This window comes from Bombina bombina, chromosome 6, assembly GCF_027579735.1.
Source record: "Bombina bombina isolate aBomBom1 chromosome 6, aBomBom1.pri, whole genome shotgun sequence".
NCBI lineage: Eukaryota > Metazoa > Chordata > Amphibia > Anura > Bombinatoridae > Bombina > Bombina bombina.
This window is the reverse complement of record NC_069504.1, coordinates 704,223,710-704,246,065: the sequence shown is the minus strand read 5'-3', so window position 1 is coordinate 704,246,065 and position 22,356 is coordinate 704,223,710. Positions and strand designations below refer to the sequence as shown.

The window sequence follows — 22,356 nt, the reverse complement described above, 5'->3', positions numbered from 1 at the left end:
TACGCCACCTCAGAGGAAGCAGGCTCATATGTGCGATCCTGTCCCGCAAGGGGTCCGGAGCAGCTTATGCTTAAATGGTGTTGTTTTTAATTATATGTGTTTCATTTACAATACAGATTTAATTTAGAATTTGGGCTGTCTTTGTGACTGGCTTTAGTGCAGACAAGCAGTGTAGGAGGCTTTAATCATACAAACCACCTTACATATAGATTCATTAATTGCTCTATACTAGGTGGGTATACACTTGGCTGGTTTAAAAAAAAAAAATACGATGTTATGTTGCATTCTGTCTCTTTGATACATTTGAGACGTTTCTTTCTAAATATTGCATTTAGATATATGTTATTCTTTTATCCCTTATATATTAGGCATTGTATCCTTTATTGAGGACATACAGGAAGAATGTTTGTGAACAACACCCTAGGTACAGATTACTTTTCTTTAAGGGACATTAAACACTTTGACACTATAATACATGGGCACTGATTGCAATCTATAGGGAAATGCAAATTTTGCTTTTTTTTCTGGCTGAAAATGCTACTTTCACAATAGGCCGATTCCGGCTCTTTCTTGCACTTGCAAACAGGTTTATGGCCATATATAAACCATATTTACACTATGGAGACGAAAACTTCTCAGCAATCACAATATGTTTTCGGCTAACTTTTGAAGTACTTTTCGAGATAATTTATGGCTTATCAAATTCAGAACCTCAAGGCACTTAAAATGTCCTTGGAAGGGCTTTCAGCCACTTTTTTTAATGGGTATTAAAACTTGGACTGTTAACATACGGGGTATTGATTTATTAAACTTCCATTCATCCCTTTTGGGGTGGCTGCATACAGCCAACAGGGTACACATTTACATATGTATTGGCACATATACATATGTAAATGTGAAGACTATGGCCCCTATTTATCAAAGGTCTTGCGGACCTGATCCGACAGTGCGGATCAGGTCCGCAAGACCTCGCTAAATGATGAAATTTTAACATTGCACCAGCAGCTCACAAGAGCTGCTGGTGCAACGCCGCCCCCTGCAGACTCGCGGACAATGGGCCGCCAGCAGGGGGTGTCAATCAACCCGATCGTACTCGATTGGGTTGAATTGTTGCGATTCCTGTCCACCTGCTCAGAGCAGGCGGACAGGGTTATGGAGCAGCGGTCTTTGTCATGATTTCATATTTGATTGTATTTCTCACTCTCACTGGCAAGATTGTAACAAACAGCACAGATGTTGTTAAAATCTTGTTTTTACAGGAGAATGCATAATTGCGGCTTTCAGAGTTAACTATTGCAAACTGTTTCCATCCGCACCACTGCCGACGTTTCTAAAAGCATCATATATGTTATCTGGATGGGAAGACTGTGTACTGTTTTTCGCTACATGAGCATTTGGCTACTTTCAAAAATATTCTTTTAAACTGTTTATTTCTCTTGTTTGTCAAAGGCACATTTTTTTACAGGATTTTCAATTCTTTTAAAATGTAAATCTTGTCTCCACTTTCATAAGTCAACTATTCATTGTTAACAGCGCCCCAGCCCCATGGCTCTAGAATGCATTTACTTTGATTCACTCACCCATATGCTCCATTACTGATCAATTTTATGTTTTCAAAGTCACTCTCTTCAGGGGCTTTTATGGGTTTAGAGACTGCTCCACCTTTTCCCTAGATAAAGGAGAATTAAGTGAGGGAAAAATTGTAGGTTTTTTTTATTATAAAAGACAGAAGGAAAAAGCAAAAGCAGTATGTGAAAGATAAAATATAATAATTGGAAAAAGAGAAGTATGGCGAAAGAGAGGAAAAAGAGAGACAAGGGAAATTAAAAAGCAAAGCCTGTGCATGACAAAGGGCAGTAGCATGAGAGAGAGAGATAGAGAGAGAGGGTCATCAAGAGCAATGAGGGTAAAGAAAGAAAGAAAGCAAGAGAGAAAGAAAGAAAGTGAGCACAGGAGAAAGAGAGAGAAAAATAGAGAAAGAAAGAGAGAGTGAGAGAGAGAGAGAGAGAGAGAGAGAGAGAGAGAGAAAGAAAGCGAGCAAGAGAGAAAGAAAGAGAAAAATAGAGAAAGAAAGAGAGAGAGCGAGAGAGAAAGAAAGAAAGAAAGAAAGAAAGAAAGAAAGAAAGAAAGAAAGAAAGAGAGAAAAAGAGAGAAAGAAAGAGAGAAAGCAAGAAAGAGAGAAAGAAAGAGAAAAATAGAGAAAGAAAGAGAGAGAGCGAGAGAGAAAGAAAGAAAGAAAGAAAGAAAGAAAGAGAGAAAAAGAGAGAAAGAAAGAGAGAAAGCAAGAAAGAGAGAAAGAAAGAAAGAAAGAGAGAAAGAAAGAGAGAAAGAGAAAAAAGAAAGGTAAATTGTAAAAATGATATTTAAGGGGATATACAAAGGAGGCTGTGTAGTGAAAGAGGGGGGATCTGGAGTAGTTCTATAGACCCACAAAAGGATAGAAAGAGAGTGACATGCCCAGATGGTGTGAGCGGTGGGATCTGATCACTCTCTCACCTCTGATGTATCCTCACTCTCCGTGATATGGGATTCCACACAGACCAGCTCCTCGGGGGTTGCCACCTCTGCCAGGGAGGGGCACATGAAAAGGGATGAGTGGTCAAAGCCCCACCTATTGGAAATAGCTTAGGAATGCAGGGGTATTGGGTGTAGGTTACCTGGAAAGGGATCACGGGTTAGGCCCAGTTGGCGTAGGATATATTGGGGAATGTCTGTCTTTAGGTTTCCCTCTTTCACCTGGTCCTCAGCCACTTCCAGCAAGTGATAGAACTCCTCAGGATTAAACTCCTGTGATAAACAAATGGAGGAAATAATTATCATGGCACAGAAATATTCATCGTGGCATAGGTCCTTAAAGGGACATCCATATGACAAATCAGAATGTAAACACGTTGACCTGTTTTTGCCTTGAAAAAATATAAAGTAAACCTGTTAAATTTAAACTTCAAACACAGGTTGTCAAATTAATAATTAGTATGTTGGCAGGTGAGCTTACATGCTGTAGCCAAAGTACCTCTACTAAAACCTGGGGAATAGTGTGCAGGTAGCTGTTCTCTTGTTTGTATAATGTAGCTGAATTTTGCCATTGCAGCAGCCCATTAAGAATGTGACTTGTGCACAGGCATACTTTTTCTCTTTTACTTTGCAAATAGCACATCAAATTCTACTTTAATCATGTCAAGTATATCTTAGGGTCTAACATTAAGTTGTAACCAGTGTATCAAATTTATTTTTTTATTTTTTATTAATGTATATGTGTGTGAATGTGTATGTAAGCACTACATCAGTTCTCGCATTGTTTCAGTCCTTCAAGACAAAGGATACCATTCTTGGACCCAAAGATACTTACAGCAAAAGGTGGAAGGAGAACATAAACAAAATACACTTGAGGACACTTTTGAACCTCATTAGTCAAATAAATATAAACCGACCCTAGGAAAATTTTAACTGGTAAAAGTGTGTGACATTTTTTAATGTCTTTATTTTGACTTGATTGAGGAGAGACGCTTTAAATATATATATATATATATATATATATATATATATAGTATATATATATATATATATATATATATATATAAAAACATATATATATATATATATATATATATATATATATATATATATATATATATATATATATATATATATTATATATAAGTAAAGAACTCTGGAGTTTAGAGAACCATTGGCTTAGTTCTACAGGAATAGCCAAAATTATTTTTTTAGCATGGCCCCCCATAGAAGTCTACCATGTGAGAGAATTAGCAATATTTCTACACACTATTTGTAATCTAGCCCTAAATATGCTGAGTATCTCTATGTCAGCATAAAATCCCATTGCACAATAGTGATAAGCAAAACATTTCCCCTATTTTTCTATTTGCAATGCCTTTATTCTCAAGCAACTTAAAAAATGGAAACATTTATATATGAGTGGGAAGGAGTAAGTTATGTTTGGAGGGGTGAGATAAGTTTAGATGTTTTTGAAGTTTAAATGGGACATCCAGACTTGTTCCAGAGGACATGGTGGAGACCTTATGAGAATCTACAAGGCTGCTGATAGGTCCTGGGCCACCAGTTGCCTCCTTTTACGATACAATATGAAGACACTTGATATTTCTCACCAGGCACTCAAGCAGGCGGGCCGGCCGAGAGATGATGATCAGCAGGTTCTTCATCAGCTGAGCAATAAAGGCAACCTCTGTACCTTCAGAACGTTCCACTGCCTGCAAGAATAGGGCAGAGACTGTGAACAAGAGCAAGATAAACTTCCGATATTCATATAATATTGCTCTTTAATGCAGCCCTCCCTCTACATTCACAATTTATTCCTTCACCACGTAACACTCCTTGTGTGCGTATACTGAATATTTCACAGCTATAAAATATAAGAACATTTCTCCACAGTTATTCTTTTGAGTAACTTAACTTTTCCCTGCTCTGAAATAGTCCTAATGGGTATTATGTAATTTTTATACCTCATTCTATGTTTTCTCTTCAAAACCCCAAATAAATTAACAAACCCCCATAGAGATAAATCTAAAGTAAGTAACCTTCCCACCACTTTGAAAGGAAAGTACAAAATGTGTTTTGGAGCTGCGTGACCTACTGTGAAGTCATTACATCAGTAGCAAATCAGGCTAAAGCTCAATCCAGATGTACACAACATAAATAATCCTCCATATTGAGTTATATCAGTACTCATATATTTTAAAGGGATATGAAACCCAACTTTTTTCTTTCATGATTCAGATAGAGCTTGCAATTTCTAATTTACTTCTATTATCAATGTTTCTTTGTTCTCTTGATATCTTTTGCTGAAAAGCAGGGATGTAGGCTTATGAGCCAGCCCATTTGTGGAACACTATATAGGAGTAGTTTCGCAAGAATTTTATCCATTTGCAAGAGCACTAGAGAGCAGCACTATTTCCTGCTATGTAGTAGTGCTCCAGATGCCTACCTAGGTATATCTTCAACACACAATATCATGGGAACGAAGCAAATTTTATAATATAAGTACATTTGAAGTTTTGTTTAAAATGGTATGCTCTGTCTTAATCACAAGAGAAACTTTTTGGGTTTGATATCCCTTTAAGTATCATTGTTTTCCCTGTTTTTAGATGGGATCTTTGATGTCCTTCCATCATCAAAATTAACTTCTACCACACAAGCCATTACCCAGTGCTATTTACCACCATTTTCCACAACCTCCACCACAAGTTAAGCCCAACTGCAACCTCACTCCAAAGAAAATAACCCATGTCCATTAACCCTTTCCAGTTGCTATTAGCTTCCTATCTTACGGCAATAGACTCCTTCTCATTCACACTGGTATTTCTGGAACTCTACATAACCCAACTTCCTCTAGCTCCCAAAGAACACATTTCACAATCCCCTTTAGCTCATAAATCTCTGCTTGAGAGACTCGAAACCCAACATGTTCCTTTCATGATTCAGATAGAGCAGCAATTGTAAACGCCTTTCTAATTTACTTCTATTATCTTTCTCTTGGTATCCTTTATTAAAAAGCAGGGAGCTACCATCAGGAGTGTTCATGTGTCTACAGCACTATATGGCAGAAGTTTTGCAAGAGAGTTATCCAATGCAAGAGCACTAGATGGCAGCACTATTTCCTGCCATGCAGTGCCCCGATACATACCTAGGTATTTGTTTTTAAATATGTATGCTCTGTCTGAATCACAAAATCATTTTTTTAAATAATATTCATGGTAGGATCAAGAGGGGAGACTAAGGTGACCCTACTTACCATTGTGCCCTACCTACCATTGTGACCCTTTTGGATGGCATTGTGTGACACTACCTACCATTGTGACCCTTTTGGATGGCATTGTGTGACACTACCTACCATTGTGACCCTTTTGGATGGCATTGTGTGACACTACCTACCATTGTGACCCTTTTGGATGGCATTGTGTGACACTACCTACCATTGTGACCCTTTTGGATGGCATTGTGTGACACTACCTTCCATTGTGATCCTTTTGGGTGGCATTGTGTGACACTACCTACCATTGTGACCCTTTTGGGTGGCATTGTGTGACCCTACGTACCATTGTACACTGTGTACAACAGATTGTGCAGTACTTTTGTGGAAATTAGATAGCAACCATAGGGACAGTCTACTCCAAAGTTTTTATTGTCTAAAAAGATAGATAACGCCCTTACTAACCATTCCCCAGCTTTGCACAACCAACATTGTTATATTAATATACTTTGTAACTTTTAAACCTCTAAATTTCTGTCTGTTTCTATGCCACTACAGACAGCCTCTTATCGCAGTGCATTTTTATAGTTTTCACAGCTAGTTCATGTGTATCATATAGATAACATTGTGCTCACTCCCATGGAGTTATTTATGAGCCAGCACTAATTGGCTAAAATGCAAGTCTGCACATAACACTGAGATAAGTGGGCAATCTGCAGAGGCTTAGATACAAGGTAATCCCAGAGGTAAAAAGTATATTAATATAACAGTGTTGGTTATGCAAAACTGCGGAATGTGTAATAAAGGGATTATCTTTATTTTCAAACAATAAACATTTGTAGTAGACTGTTCCTTTAAGAACCTCTTTTCATAATCGAAAATCGAAACTGGGAGGTCTCTCAAAACAAAGAGATACTAACCCCAAATTTTTTTCTGGAATGATTCATATAGAGCATGTAATTTTAACTTTCTAATTTACTCCTATTTTTACTCCTATTTTTCTTCGTTCTCTTGCTATCTTTATTTAAAAAGCAGGAATGTAAAAAGCTTAAGGGAGCCGGCCCATTTTTGGTTGAGAACCTGGGTTATGCTTGCTTATTGGTTTGCTAAATGTAGCCACCAATAAGCAAGCGCTATCCAGGGTGCTGAACCTAAAATGGGCTGGCTCCTAAGCTTTAAATTCCTTCTTTTTAAATAAAGATAGCAAGATAACAAAGAAAAATCGGAATCGTTTAAAGGGATAGTAAACACCAAAAATGTTATTGTTTAAAAAGAAAGATAATCCTTTTATTACCCATTCCCCAGTTTGGCATAACCCACGCTGTTATAGAAATACACTTTTTACCTCTGTGATTACCTTGTATCTAAGCTTCTGCTGACTGCCTCCTTATCTCAGATCTTTTGACAGACTTGCATTTCAGGCAATTAGTGCTGACTCTTAAATAACTTCACGTGCATGAGCACAGTAGTATCTATATAAATCACATGAACTAATGCCCTCTAGCTGTGAAAAACTGTCAAATGCAGAGGCGGCCTTCAAGGGCTCAGAAATTAGCATATAAGCCTACCTAGGTTTAGCTTTCAACTAAGAATAACAAGAGAACAATGCAAATTTGATGATAAAAGGAAATTAGAAAGTTGTTTAAAATTACACACCCTATCTGAATCAAGAAAGTTTAATTCAGACTTTACTATTCCTTTAAGACAAAAATAGGGTTAAGTATCCCTTTAAGGTTACAGGAATGCTCTCTCCATGTTACCCCTTTGTTTACACTGCAAGGCATATACTCATTTGTATGTGTAACATCCTCAACACTCAGTATCAATATGGATGCCATAGTTATCTTGGCATGATGGCCATTAATTCTATAGTCACTTCAGGACACCAACATCTACGAATGGAGTGTTTATATTTTTCAATTTTAATATCTGATTACAAGTCACACTCGCACTAACAGTACCGGTGATATTAAAGAGATATTAAACCCAATTTTTTTCTTTCATAATTCAGATAGAGCATGCAATTTTAAGCAACTTTCTACTTTATTCCTATTATAAAAAAAATCTTCGTTTTCTTGGTATATTTATTTGAAAAGTAAGAATGAAAGCTGAGGAGCCGGCCTATTTTAGGTTTAGCACTAAAGGTAGCCACCAATCAGCAAGCACTATTCATGGTGCTAAATCAAAAATGGGTTGGCTCCTAAGCTTTCATTCCTGCTTTTTCAAATAAAGATACCAAGAAAATGAAGAAAAAATGATTATAGGAGTAAATTAGAAAGTTGCCTAAAATTGCATGCTGTATCTGAATCTTGTAAGAAAAATGTGGGTTTAGTGTCCCTTTAAAATTGTGTTTTAAAACTACAGTATATGGTTGAAAAGCTATCTGCACTGTTAGTGACAATCACAACATTGTGAGATAGACTTACAATCAAATGATAAAATGAAAATAAAAAACACATTTGTAGATGTTGGTGTCCTGAACATTTCCTTCAGATTCTCTTAGCCGTACAGGATATTACATAGCCAACACTTATATATATATGTATATGAACCTATACATATGTAAATGTGTGCCATGTTCACTGTATACAGTCTTTCTAATAGGGATGAATCAATATTAGGTATGTAAACAAACCTCTAAAATGTCTCCTGTAGCCATTTCTGAGTGTTTTATATATATGCAAGATAAAATACTATTTGCTAATAACTGTGAAATAGTGTTAAATATGTCCAAAATGCCCTTTCAAGGACTTATCAAGTGCCTAGAGGTGTCGAATTTTAAAAGGTGTTGGAAAGTGTCTCAAAAATGTATTGTAAGTGATGGGAAATCTTCTGCCCAATAGGAAAAGTAGGGCTTTTAATAAAGATCTGAAAACCATTTTGCGAGTGTGGTAAGCTGATAGATTGTGATCAAGACCATAATTGGTTAACCTCTTAACCAATCAGTATTAATTTAAAAAAACATAAAGACAGACAGTCAGACAGATAGATAGATAAAAAAATAAAAATAAGCTCAGGACAAGGTATTTGGTGCTAAGGAGTTTTGTGCTTGGGCGTTCATTATGGGGTCCCTGGGATGCAAGGTGGGGCCCTATAGGGTGGATCCTTGGGGGCGGTTCACAAAGAGCAAGTTACTAGTTGAGCTGACAATGCTAGTGGGCCCACGGGGTGTAGTGGTATCAGGAGGTTAGATGTAAATGAATTTGAAAGCAACTCATGGTTATGTTTAACTTGTGGTGGGTAGAGGTTTGTGCTTACACTTGATTGTCATTTGGGAACCTTGGTTTAGGTTACTGTAATACTGATACACAAGCTGTCACTAAATAATATTGATTTAACTGTGTGGATAGCCACAAAAATGGAACCTCTGCTAAAATTGTATTTTTGATTTTTGTTATTTGCAAATAGCCCTAGAATAGAAATGCTTGTCTTCAAATTGAGAAACACCTCAATTCTTTCACTCTGACTCTTTGGGGCATATTTATCAATGTGCAAGCGGACATAATACGAAGTAGCGTATCATGTCCGCCACAGATCAATAAATGCTGACAGCAGGTGCTGTCAGCATTTATCATTGCACCAGCAGTTCTTGTGAACTGCTGGTGCAATGCCACCCACTGCAGATTTGCAGCCAATCGGCCGCTAGCAGGGGGTGTCAATCAACCCAATCGTATTCAATGGGGTTGATTTTTGTCCGCGGCCTCAGAGCAGGCGGACAAGTTATGGAGCAGCGGTCTTTAGACCGCTGCTTCATAACTTCTGTTTCCAGCGAACCTGAAGGCTCGCCGGAAATAAGGAGCATCACGCTCCATACAGAGCTTAATAAATATGCCCCTTTGTCTATAACTGTCTAATTTTCTATATTTTTCACCCTGTCACAATGTTTCTCACTAAGTTTTGCTCTCACATCCAGCAGAAGTTTCTCCAGGTTATCTTGGAGCTGGTAGAAATAAGCGCTTGTGATTAGCCCCTCGGTGCTCCGGCTTAGACAGTCTCTCGCTAGTTCCACAATTTGATGGTGAATGAAGTTCAGGACTCCGTCAGCCAATGGCAACACGTTCTCAGGAGAGAAGTTTGAGATAAACATGCGAAGTCTGTCCTCCATCTGTGCTGTGGCCTAAAACAGAAAAGCAGAAGAATCTTTTACAATGGATATTTCCCTAGTATACAATATTGTAGTAACCCAGCTCCGGAGTGCGTTATTGCCCTGTAACATCTTATTGTAGTAACCCAGCTCCTGAGTGCCTTATTGCCCTGTAACATCTTATTGCAGTAACCCAGCTCCGGAGTGCGTTATTGCCTCTGTAACATCTTATTGTAGTAACCCAGCTCCTGAGTGCGTTATTGCCCTGTAACATCTTATTGCAGTAACCCAGCTCCTGAGTGCCTTATTGCCCTGTAACATCTTATTGCAGTAACCCAGCTACGGAGTGCGTTATTGCCGTGTAACATCTTATTGCAGTAACCCAGCTCCTGAGTGCCTTATTGCCCTGTAACATCTTATTGCAGTAACCCAGCTCCGGAGTGCGTTATTGTCCCTGTAACATCTTATTGTAGTAACCCAGCTCCGGAGTGCGTTATTGCCCTGTAACATCTTATTGCAGTAACCCAGCTCCTGAGTGCCTTATTGCCCTGTAACATCTTATTGCAGTAACCCAGCTCCGGAGTGCGTTATTGTCCCTGTAACATCTTATTGTAGTAACCCAGCTCCTGAGTGCCTTATTGCCCTTGTAACATCTTATTGCAGTAACCCAGCATCTGAGTGCCTTATTGCCCTGTAACATCTTATTGCAGTAACCCAGCTCCGGAGTGCGTTATTGTCCCTGTAACATCTTATTATAGTAACCCAGCTCCGGAGTGCGTTATTGCCCTGTAACATCTTATTGCAGTAACCCAGCTCCTGAGTGCCTTATTGCCCTGTAACATCTTATTGCAGTAACCCAGCTCCGGAGTGCGTTATTGTCCCTGTAACATCTTATTGTAGTAACCCAGCTCCTGAGTGCCTTATTGCCCTGTAACTTCTTATTGCAGTAACCCAGCTCCGGAGTGCGTTATTGTCCCTGTAACATCTTATTGTAGTAACCCAGCTCCTGAGTGCCTTATTGCTCTGTAACATCTTGTTGCAGTAACCCAGCTCTGGAGTGTGTTATTGTCCTGTAACATCTTATTGCAGTAACCCAGCTCCTGAGTGCCTTATTGCCCTGTAACATCTTATTGCAGTAACCCAGCTCCTGAGTGCCTTATTGCCCTGTAACATCTTATTGCAGTAACCCTGCATCTGAGTGCCTTAATGCATTTTATTACAGTTACCAAGCTCCCAAACACCTTATTAACATTTACATTATTAAATTATTAAATTATTAAATTATAGCAACTAATTTCAGCTGTAACCCAGTATCACATGCCATATTTATTTGTGACCTTAAGGACATTTTTTACCTTGGGAAACCGCTCTTTGTATACATGATTCATCATCACAATTTCATTGTCATGGGAGGAAGGAGATCGGCCAGGACTGTGGAAAGAAAAGTGTTTGAGTCCAACATAATTGTATATGACTGTGGTCTAATGACATATCAAAAGCTAGAGAAATAAATTCTGTCCCCTAAGTTGTGTGCGTGCTGTTCAGTTGAGGAAGCCCCCCTCTTTTGTGTGTGACACTGACAGACTACAGGAGAACCCTCCTGCGTGTGTGTGAAACTAACAGACTGAGGAGCCTCCTCTCCTGTGTGTGTGACACTAACAGACTCGGACGCTCACACTCCTGTGTGTGTAACACTAACAGTCTGAGGAACCCCTCTCCTGTGTGTGTGACACTAACAGTCTGAGGAACCCCTCTCCTGTGTGTGTGACCCTAACAGACTGAGGAACCCCCTCTCCTGTGTGTGACACTGACAAACTGAGGAGCCTCCTTTCCTGTGTGTGTGTGAGACACTAACAGTCTGAGGAACTCTCTCTACTGTGTGTGTGACACTAACAGACTGAGGAACCCTCTCTACTGTGTGTGTGACACTAACAGACTGAGGAGCCCCCTCTCCTGTGTGTGTGACACTAACAGACTGAGGAGCCCCTCTCCTGTGTGTGTGACACTAACAGACTGAGGAGATCCCTCTCCTGTGTGTGTGACACTAACAGACTGAGGAGCCCCCTTTCCTGTGTGTGTGACACTAACAGACTGAGGAACCCCCTATCATGTAAGTGATACTGACAAACTGAGGAGCCTCCCCTCCTGTGTGTGTGTGACACTAACAGTCTGAGGAGCCCCCTCTCCTGTGTGTGTGACACTAACAGACTGAGGAACCACCTCTCCTGTGTGTGCGACACTAACAGACTGAGGAGCCCCCTCTCCTGTGTGTGTGACACTAACAGACTGAGGAGCCCCCTTTCCTGTGTGTGTGACACTAACAGACTGAGGAGCCCCCTCTCCTGTGTGTGTGACACTAACAGACTGAGGAACCCTCTCTACTGTGTGTGTGACACTAACAGACTGAGGAGCCCCCTCTCCTGTGTGTGTGACACTAACAGACTGAGGAGCCCCTCTCCTGTGTGTGTGACACTAACAGACTGAGGAGATCCCTCTCCTGCGTGTGTGACACTAACAGACTGAGGAGCCCCCTTTCCTGTGTGTGTGACACTGACAGACTGAGGAACCGCCTCTCCTGTGTGTGTGTGACACTGGCAGACTGAGGAGCTCCCTCTCCTGTGTGTGTGACACTAACAGACTGACTGAGGAGCTCCCTCTCCTATGTGTGTGACACTAACAGACTGAGGAGCTCCCTCTCCTATGTGTGTGACACTAACAGACTGAGGAACCCTCTCTACTGTGTGTGTGACACTAACAGACTGAGGAACCCATTCTACTGTGTGTGTGACACTAACAGACTGAGGAACCCCCTATCCTGTGTGTGTGACACTAACAGCCTGAGGAACCCTCTCTCCTGTGTGTGTGACACTAACAGACTGAGGAACCCCCTATCCTGTGTGTGTGACACTAACAAACTGAGGAGCTCCCTCTCCTATGTGTGTGACACTAACAGAATCTGAAGCTCACACTCCTGTGTGTGTGACACTAACAGCCTGAGGAACCCTCTCTACTGTGTGTGTGACACTAACAGCCTGAGGAACCCTCTCTACTGTGTGTGTGACACTAACAGACTGAGGAATCCCCTATCCTGTGTGTGTGACACTAACAGCCTGAGGAACCCTCTCTCCTGTGTGTGTGACACTAACAGACTGAGGAACCCCCTATCCTGTGTGTGTGACACTAACAAACTGAGGAGCTCCCTCTCCTGTGTGTGTGACACTAACAGACTGAGGAACCCCTTCTCCTGTGTGTGTGACACTGACAGACAGAGGAGCCTCCACTATTGTGTGTGTGACAATAACAAACTGAGGAGCTCCCTCTCCTGTGTGTGTGTGAACATGACAGGTTAAAGGAGACCCCCTCCTGCATGTGCAACACTAACAGACTGAGGAGCTCCCTCTCCTGTGTGTGTGACACTAACAGACTGAGGAGCCCCCTCTCCTGTGTGTGTGACACTAACAGACTGAGGAGCCCCCTCTCCTGTGTGTGTGACACTAACAGACTGAGGAGCCCCTTCTCCTGTGTGTGTGACACTAACAGACTGAGGAGCCCCTCTCCTGTGTGTGTGACACTAACAGACTGAGGAGCCCCTTCTCCTGTGTGTGTGACACTAACAGACTGAGGAGCCCCCTTTCCTGTGTGTGTGACACTAACAGACTGAGGAGCCCCCTCTCCTGTGTGTGTGACACTAACAGACTGAGGAGCCCCCTTTCCTGCGTGTGTGACACTAACAGACTGAGGAGCCCCCTCTCCTGTGTGTGTGACACTAACAGACTGAGGAGCACCCTATCCTGTGTGTGTAACACTAACAGACTGAGGAACCGCCTCTCCTGTGTGTGTGACACTAACAGACTGAGGAGCCCCCTCTCCTGTGTGTGTGACACTAACAGACTGTGGAGCCCCCTCTCCTGTGTGTGTGACACTAACAGACTGAGGAACCACCTCTCCTATGTGTGTTTGACACTAACAGACTGAGGAGCCCCATCTCCTGTGTGTGTGACACTAACAGACTGAGGAGCCCCCTTTCCTGTGTGTGTGACACTGACAGACTGAGGAACCACCTCTCCTGTGTGTGTGTGACACTGACAGAATGAGGAACGGCCTCTCCTGTGTGTGTGTGTGACACTAACAGACTGAGGAGCCCCCTCTCCTGTGTGTGTGACACTAACAGACTGAGGAACCACCTCTCCTGTGTGTATGACACTAACAGACTGAGGAGCCCCCTCTCCTGTGTGTGTGACACTAACAGACTGAGGAGCCCCGTTTCCTGTGTGTGTGACACTAACAGACTGAGGATCCCCCTTTCCTGTGTGTGTGACACTAACAGACTGAGGAGCCCCCTCTCCTGTGTGTGTGACACTAACAGACTGAGGAGCCCCCTCTCCTGTGTGTGTGACACTAACAGACTGAGGAACCCCTTCTCCTGTGTGTGTGACACTGACAGACAGAGGAGCCTCCACTATTGTGTGTGTGACAATAACAAAATGAGGAGCTCCCTCTCCTGTGTGTGTGTGAACATGACAGGTTAAAGGAGACCCCCTCCTGCATGTGTAACACTAACAGACTGAGGAGCTCCCTCTCCTGTGTGTGTGACACTAACAGACTGAGGAGCCCCCTCTCCTGTGTGTGTGACACTAACAGACTGAGAAGCCCCCTCCCCTGTGTGTGTGACACTAACAGACTGAGGAGCCCCTTCTCCTGTGTGTGTGACACTAACAGACTGAGGAGCCCCCTTTCCTGTGTGTGTGACACTAACAGACTGAGGAGCCCCCTCTCCTGTGTGTGTGACACTAACAGACTGAGGAGCCCCCTTTCCTGTGTGTGTGACACTAACAGACTGAGGAGCCCCCTCTCCTGTGTGTGTGACACTAACAGACTGAGGAGTCCCCTTTCCTGTGTGTGTGACACTAACAGACTGAGGAGCCCCCTCTCCTGTGTGTGTGACACTAACAGACTGAGGAGCACCCTATCTTGTGTGTGTAACACTAACAGACTGAGGAACCGCCTCTCCTGTGTGTGTGACACTAACAGACTGAGGAACCGCCTCTCCTGTGTGTGTGTGACACTAACAGACTGAGGAGCCCCCTCTCCTGTGTGTGTGACACTAACAGACTGAGGAACCACCTCTCCTGTGTGTGTTTGACACTAACAGACTGAGGAGCCCCCTCTTCTGTGTGTGTGACACTAACAGACTGAGGAGCCCCCTTTCCTGTGTGTGTGACACTGACAGACTGAGGAACCACCTCTCCTGTGTGTGTGTGACACTGACAGACTGAGGAACCGCCTCTCCTGTGTGTGTGTGACACTAACAGACTGAGGAGCCCCCTCTCCTGTGTGTGTGACACTAACAGACTGAGGAACCACCTCTCCTGTGTGTATGACACTAACAGACTGAGGAGCCCCCTCTCCTGTGTGTGCGACACTAACAGACTGAGGAGCCCCATTTCCTGTGTGTGTGACACTAACAGACTGAGGAGCCCCCTTTCCTGTGTGTGTGACACTAACAGACTGAGGAGCCCCCTCTCCTGTGTGTGTGACACTAACAGACTGAGGAGCCCCCTCTCCTGTGTGTGTGACACTAACAGACTGAGGAGCCCCCTCTCCTGTGTGTGTGACACTAACAGACTGAGGAGCCCCCTTTCCTGTGAGTGTGACACTGACAGACTGAGGAACCGCCTCTCCTGTGTGTGTGTGACACTGACAGACTGAGGAACCGCCTCTACGGTGTATGTTTGACACTAACAGACTGAGGAGCCCCCTCTCCTGTGTGTGTGACACTAACAGACTGAGGAACCACCTCTCCTGTGTGTGTGTGACACTAACAGACTGAGGAGCCCCCTCTCCTGTGTGTGTGACACTAACAGACTGAGGAGCCCCCTCTCCTGTGTGTGTGACACTAACAGACTGAGGAGCCCCCTCTCCTGTGTGTGTGACACTAACCTACTGAGGAGCCCCCTCTCCTGTGTGTGTGACACTAACAGACTGAGGAGCCCCCTCTCCTGTGTGTGTGACACTAACAGACTGAGGAGCCCCCTCTCCTGTGTGTGTGACACTAACAGACTGAGGAGCCCCCTCTCCTGTGTGTGTGACACTAACCTACTGAGGAGCCCCCTCTCCTGTGTGTGTGACACTAACAGACTGAGGAGCCCCTTTCCTGTGAGTGTGACACTGACAGACTGAGGAACCACCTCTCCTGTGTGTGTGACACTGACAGACTGAGGAGCCCCCTCTCCTGTGTGTGTGACGCTAACAGACTGAGGAACCACCTCTCCTGTGTGTGTGACACTAACAGACTGAGGAGCCCCCTCTCCTGTGTGTGTGTGACACTAACAGACTGAGGAGCCCCCTCTCCTGTGTGTGTGTGACACTAACAGACTGAGGAGCCCCCTCTCCTGTGTGTGTGACACTAACAGACTGAGGAACCACCTCTCCTGTGTGTGCGACACTAACAGACTGAGGAGCCCCCTCTCCTTTGTGTGTGACACTAACAGACTGAGGAGCCCCCTCTCCTGTGTGTGTGACACTAACAGACTGAGGAGCCCCCTCTCCTGTGTGTGTGACACTAACAGACTGAGGAGCCCCCTCTCCTGTGTGTGTGACACTAACAGACTGAGGAGCCCCCTTTCCTGTGTGTGTGACACTAACAGACTGAGGAGCCCCCTCTCCTGTGTGTGTGACACTAACAGACTGAGGAGCCCCCTCTCCTGTGTGTGTGACACTGACAGACTGAGGAGCCCCCTCTCCTGTGTGTGTGACACTAACAGACTGAGGAGCCCCCTCTCCTGTGTGTGTGACACTAACAGACTGAGGAGCCCCGTTTCCTGTGTGTGTGACACTAACAGACTGAGGAGCCCCCTCTCCTGTGTGTGTGACACTAACAGACTGAGGAACCACCTCTCCTGTGTGTGCGACACTAACAGACTGAGGAGCCCCCTCTCCTGTGTGTGTGACACTAACAGACTGAGGAGCCCCCTCTCCTGTGTGTGTGACACTAACAGACTGAGGAGCCCCCTCTCCTGTGTGTGTGACACTGACAGACTGAGGAGCCCCCTCTCCTGTGTGTGTGACACTGACAGATTGATGGAGCCCCTCACCTGTATGTGCAGTACGAACAAACTGAGGGCTTCATTAATATCTTGCATGTAGCTTTGGCAGTGTGAGTGGATCATTACATTTCTCTTCAATTATAGAGAGCATCTGAGATACCTGACCTCAAGCTGCGGGATCTGGGTCTGACTGCCGGTGACCTGCGACCTCCATCATCATCAGGGATGCTCTCCGTACTGCCAAAGTGTTTGGAGAGGAAGTGCAGCTCATCTAGTGTGGGCTGGAAGGGAAGCTGGTGCAGGCGTTCTTGAGAAGATGAAGAGGACTGCAGAAAAATTACAGGACAGATATGGAAAGTAAAGTATAGTGATGGTAAATATGTTTAGATCATTAAACAGTAAAACATCCCCCTTCCTCACCTCCCACTCCTGACATTCTCACTCATGCCAGGACAAGTTACTCACAGAAACAGTAGAACTTGGGGTATTTGTTCCATATCCAGATGAAGGAAGGGAGGCCAAAGACCAGCGGCGGCCATCTGTCCTACTGAAAGTGGGAAAACACCAGCTGGAGATTTCTACTAGTTTACCAGTCCCAGACTATTAATAATATGCAGCAGACTAGAAAGGAATTAATACTTTTTCTGCCTTTAATCCTGAGTGAAGTTTTTTAGTCTTACTATCTAGTATGACATCATCATGATGATTATATATGTGTGTGTATGTGCTTTGTTCTATTGATATCCTTTGTTAAAAAGCATACCTAGAAAGGCTCAGGAGCAGCAATGCCCTACTAGGAGCTAGCTACTGTTAGATGAATGCACATATACTGTATGCCTCTTGCCATTGACTCACCCAATGTGTTCAGCTAGCTTCTAGTAGTGCATTCCTGATGCTTTAACAAAGGATACCAAGAGGATGAAGCAAATTTGATAATAGAAGTAAATTGGAAACTTTATTAACATTTTAAAATCTTATGCTCTGTCTGAAGCATGAAAAAAATGTTGGGTTTCATGTTCCTTTAAGATTTTCACAGATGTATTGTAGCTGTTATAGAGCAGAAAATCCTTCAGCTCTTATGAATAAAGAACAATAATATGCTATGTACCTGCGAGAGGATGCAAAGGAAAAGTGGGCAGCAGCACTGGGAGAAAAATTCCGTGGGCTGTCCATGGGGCTGCCACCTAAAGAGAGGACAAAGCATTGTGTTACCCATATCTCTGTCGCAATGTCCATCTGTAGAGGCAATGAGAAACGGCAAGTCCTATAGTTTCACAGTGTCAGTGTCAGTGTGCAGTGAGAGGTACAGACTTGATGTCCCATAGCTCCCTCCCTCCTATATATGTCACAGAAGTACATTTCAGAGGGAGAGTCTCCATTCCCATAACGCATACAAAGAATGCTTGTATGCCTAGGCCAACTAGGCCTGTGCCTATGGCAGCAGAATTGGGGGTAGATCTGTATTATGTTACATTCCCATTCCTATGCTCACCAAATGCTGCATTCATTTTATTTATTTTTTTCTGGCAAATTTTAAAGTTATGTTTATTTTCACTCCCACTGCATCATGTGACAGCCATCAGCCAATCACAAATGAATATACGTATATTCTGTGAATTCTTGCACATGCTCAATAGCAGTTAGTGACTCAAAAAGTGTAAATATAAAAAGACAGTGCACATTTTGTACTGGAAAGGTGTTTACAATTGCATGCTCTATTTGATTCGTGAAAGTTTAATTTTGACTTGAGTGTCCCTTTAAATATAGGGAACACCCGCTTACTACCCCTTTTATTGTGGCGACACACTGTTCTTAAAAAAAACTGTTGCATTAATTTTATTACATATTAATGACCTCTGGTTGTCTAATGGGTGTGCATGATCCCTCCATGCATCCCTCCCCCCCATTCATATTGAAAATATGAGGATGGAAAGTTTGGAGGCAACAGATTTTCCAGAGCCAGGGCAGCACAGAAAATAAATAAACCACTGACTGTTTCCTATAGTCTGTGCCAGTGACACCCTACAGTGGGAGGGACAGCTCCTATTGCTCCCTCCTGTCTGTGTCACAAAGTCACCTAGTCGTGGGACTAGCAGGCTCAGTACCATAGCTCCTTGTCATTGCCACTATGTCCCCTTGCAGTGAGACGGTCAGTCTCCATATCTCATAGCTTTGTCATGTCTATGTTGTCACGTTTTGCTTTGAAACAGACAGATTTCATGTCCCATTGTCACATACCTATATGCCCCGGAAGAGGTGAATGTGGACGTGGAAGTGTAGGAGAGCTGCTGCTTGTAAGAATTAGACTCTTCCGGTTGCTGCTTCTGCAACTAAGACAGACAATTATAAAAATGTATGTATATTTCCCTAAGAAATACAGACATTGCTATAAAAAGGAGATTCGCCGCTTAACACCATGAGCATCTGCACTGAACAGCTCAGAGAGAATCTGTACAGAGACAGAACCCTGTAGAACTAGACAGCTCAGCTGGCAAATACAGAAAGTGTAAGCCTGACACCTCCAGGGACTTAATCCCCTGTGTCTGAAGACAGAATGCGCTGTCACACAGACAGATATTTATATACACAGAGAGATACAATACAATATACATTCTATTCACAAAGGTCTTTTATTTGTGCCCTATGTTCATTAGAGATCACATTTTAAAGGGTAGAATTTCTCTTACCCAGTGATTCCTTAACTGACAAAGAATACAAACCCTGTGTATTATGACTTACATAAAGGGGAACCACTACAGAAAAATGCCCATGCATGTCAATAATTCTTTGGTAACATTCTGCACTGTAGAGGATTCTTCCAATACAGCTAATCTCTCTCCTTGTATTGCGCCTATATCTGTCTATCAAAGTGTAAGCTTTTTCTAGGCAATTTTTCTTTCTCCCAATGGTTGTGCTTTTCTCTGTATTGTATAGGTATCTCTCTTAATAGCTGGGTTTAAGCTTATCTCACAATACTTTTCATACTATACTATATTATACACTATACTTTATATGTATGTGTCTATCTATTTCTAAAAATGACAGCAATCACTGTATTTAAACAATAAGATCCTTTTAATGACACTTTTTGGGTTAACTCCCCTTACTCAGACATCTGAAAAAGGGGTGTTAACCTGCCAAATGTCATGTTAAAATTATTATATCATTAATTCCAGTGAGTGCTGTAAATTTTTTTAATTGGATTTGCTACAGTCGTGCACAGAGGTCTAAAATCGCCAAATGTTTTAAGAGTGTGCATCTTTGGAAATCTATCTATCTATCTATCTATCTATCTATCTATCTATCTATCTATATATATATATATATATATATATATATATATATACTGTATATATTACCAACATCCCAAATAGTCTCAGCCACCTAGGTACAGGACTAAAGAATATAAACATCATAGATAAAAACAATCCACACCATCAGGTGCTTTTCTCAAAATGTATTTAACGTTGCATGGGATACAGCAACTCCCTACTTCAGAACAAATAATTAATATAAGTAAACACAAAAACATATATGAAGACACATGAAAAACATGCATATATTACATTTATAAATCAGATATTATAAATGGATAAAAAGTACATACAAAAATAGGTGAAGCTGTAACAGGCATTCTAATGCATGACAATACAGTTTTAATTATATAATGAAATATTTTCAAAGTGATACCATTTGATGTACAGTATGTGACATGGCACAATAATATGACATCACCAGTTTGTGTTCTGGTAATGTTATATAGTGTTGTAATTGCTTGATGAGCTCAGTATAGTGTTGTTGAGTAATGCACAGGGCAGCCATTTTTATTTAACCCACTATGTTAACCTCCCATCTCCCGAGCCGTCCCCAAGGTAGATCAATTACCTCTTGCTGCGTCTGAACATGGTGACCTCAGGGATGTGGGGGGAGGAGGAGGATCGGGGATTAGACATAGGGACCTAAGGAAGAGCTAGAGGCTGTAATAGCAGTGCGGGTCTGAGCCTGACTGGGATATCATTACCAGGATAGCAAAGTCAAGATGTGAAAGAGGGAGAGATAGGAAGGGAAGAGAGAGGTTGCAGATGACAAGAGAGAGTGGTGTAGGATAAGTGTACTGAAATGAGAAAAGACAAAAGAACAGGGGGGGGGAAGAATTGTAAGGTGGAAATATATCGAAAATATCAATATAAAAAGGTGTGGGAGAAAAATGAGACAGAATAAAATAGAAGTAGACAAGAAAGAAGGTGAGATGGAAATCTTTAGAGAAGCGAGAGCCGGTGAAGAATGAGATCTGCAGAATGTGACAGGAGTGAGACGCAGGAAGGGCCAGCCAGACGACAAAGGCAGAATCAGAAAAGGTGAAAGGGACAATTAGAGAACAAAAATGAGCTAATAGGCAGAGGATCTGAAAGAAAGGAGAGCAAAAGTGGCTGAGAGAGGAGGGGAAGGATAAGAGAGAAGGACCAGAGAAAGCTGAACTGAGTGCGAGAGATGAGAGTAGAGAAGAGATCTGCAGACAGGAGGGGCAAGCAGACAGAACGATAGAGGTGTGTGTGTGTGCGCGTGTGTCTGCAGCCATGTGTGTATGTGCATCTGCAGCTGTGTGTGTGTGATTATATATGTGTGTCTGCAGTTTTATTTGTGTGTTTAAATATATGTATAGTGTGTATATATATGTTTGTGTGTGTGTGCAATTATGTGAGTATCTGCATATTTGTGTGTTCATGCAAGTGTGTGTGTTTGGATCTGACTGAGCTGTATGTGTGTTTACATATGTGTGTGTGTGTGTGTAATTATATATGTGGGCTTGTTGCTGTATCAGTGTGTGTGTTTACATACTATTTAAATGAAAACTCAACCTTCTGTATCCAGTAACACACATTCTTATTACATCATGGTTATGTCTAACGTTTCAGCCCTCTTTGTGTGTGTGTCTGAATATCTATGTGTGCATGTTTGGATCTGCAGCTGTATGTGTGTGTATCTATGCATCAGTGCATGCATATGTGTGTATATGTATGTGTGTGTGTGTAAATGTTTATATGTGTGTGTGTAGATAGATAGAGAGACAGACATACACACAGATACATACTGTATGTAGGCAAAAATGCATGTGTTTGAGTTTCTATTTTCAAATGTTTATTACAGTATCTATGTATCCCTGCATATTAATAAGTGCTCCAGTACAAATTTAATAGCATGTATGTTTAAATATTTTGTGTATGTGTCTCCATATATTTATGATTATGTATTAGTTTATTGATGTATATGAGGGGATAGAAGCCTATAAACAAAGTGAACCCATGACTGCTGGGGTTTCCTTATTTATTCATAGGCTTAAAGGACCCACCATTTTCTTCCATGGTTCAATTTTAAACAACTTTTCAATTTACTTCTATTATCCAATTTTCTTTGTTTTCTTGATATTATTTGTTGAAAATCATACCTAGGTAGGCTCAGGAGCAGAAAATCACTACTGGGACCAAGCTTGCGATTGG

General features: G+C 42.3%; 1 protein-coding gene across 1 annotated transcript in view; it reads right to left on the bottom strand.

The window, feature by feature from the left end:
- Positions 1-21,271, bottom strand: part of MAST1 (microtubule associated serine/threonine kinase 1) — a 124,150-nt gene extending 102,879 nt beyond the window's left edge. Inside the window, exons 1-11 of the mRNA XM_053719395.1 lie at positions 20,744-21,271; positions 19,097-19,188; positions 17,967-18,042; positions 17,324-17,405; positions 17,024-17,184; positions 11,168-11,243; positions 9,636-9,845; positions 4,128-4,229; positions 2,658-2,787; positions 2,497-2,564; positions 1,581-1,669 (exon numbers count right to left, since the gene is read on the bottom strand). Of these exons, the coding sequence (XP_053575370.1) occupies positions 1,581-1,669; positions 2,497-2,564; positions 2,658-2,787; positions 4,128-4,229; positions 9,636-9,845; positions 11,168-11,243; positions 17,024-17,184; positions 17,324-17,405; positions 17,967-18,042; positions 19,097-19,188; positions 20,744-20,811 (1,154 nt within the window). The 5' untranslated portion in view covers positions 20,812-21,271. The remainder of the gene's footprint in view (positions 1-1,580; positions 1,670-2,496; positions 2,565-2,657; positions 2,788-4,127; positions 4,230-9,635; positions 9,846-11,167; positions 11,244-17,023; positions 17,185-17,323; positions 17,406-17,966; positions 18,043-19,096; positions 19,189-20,743) is intronic.
- Between the last annotated feature and the right edge of the window lie 1,085 nt (positions 21,272-22,356).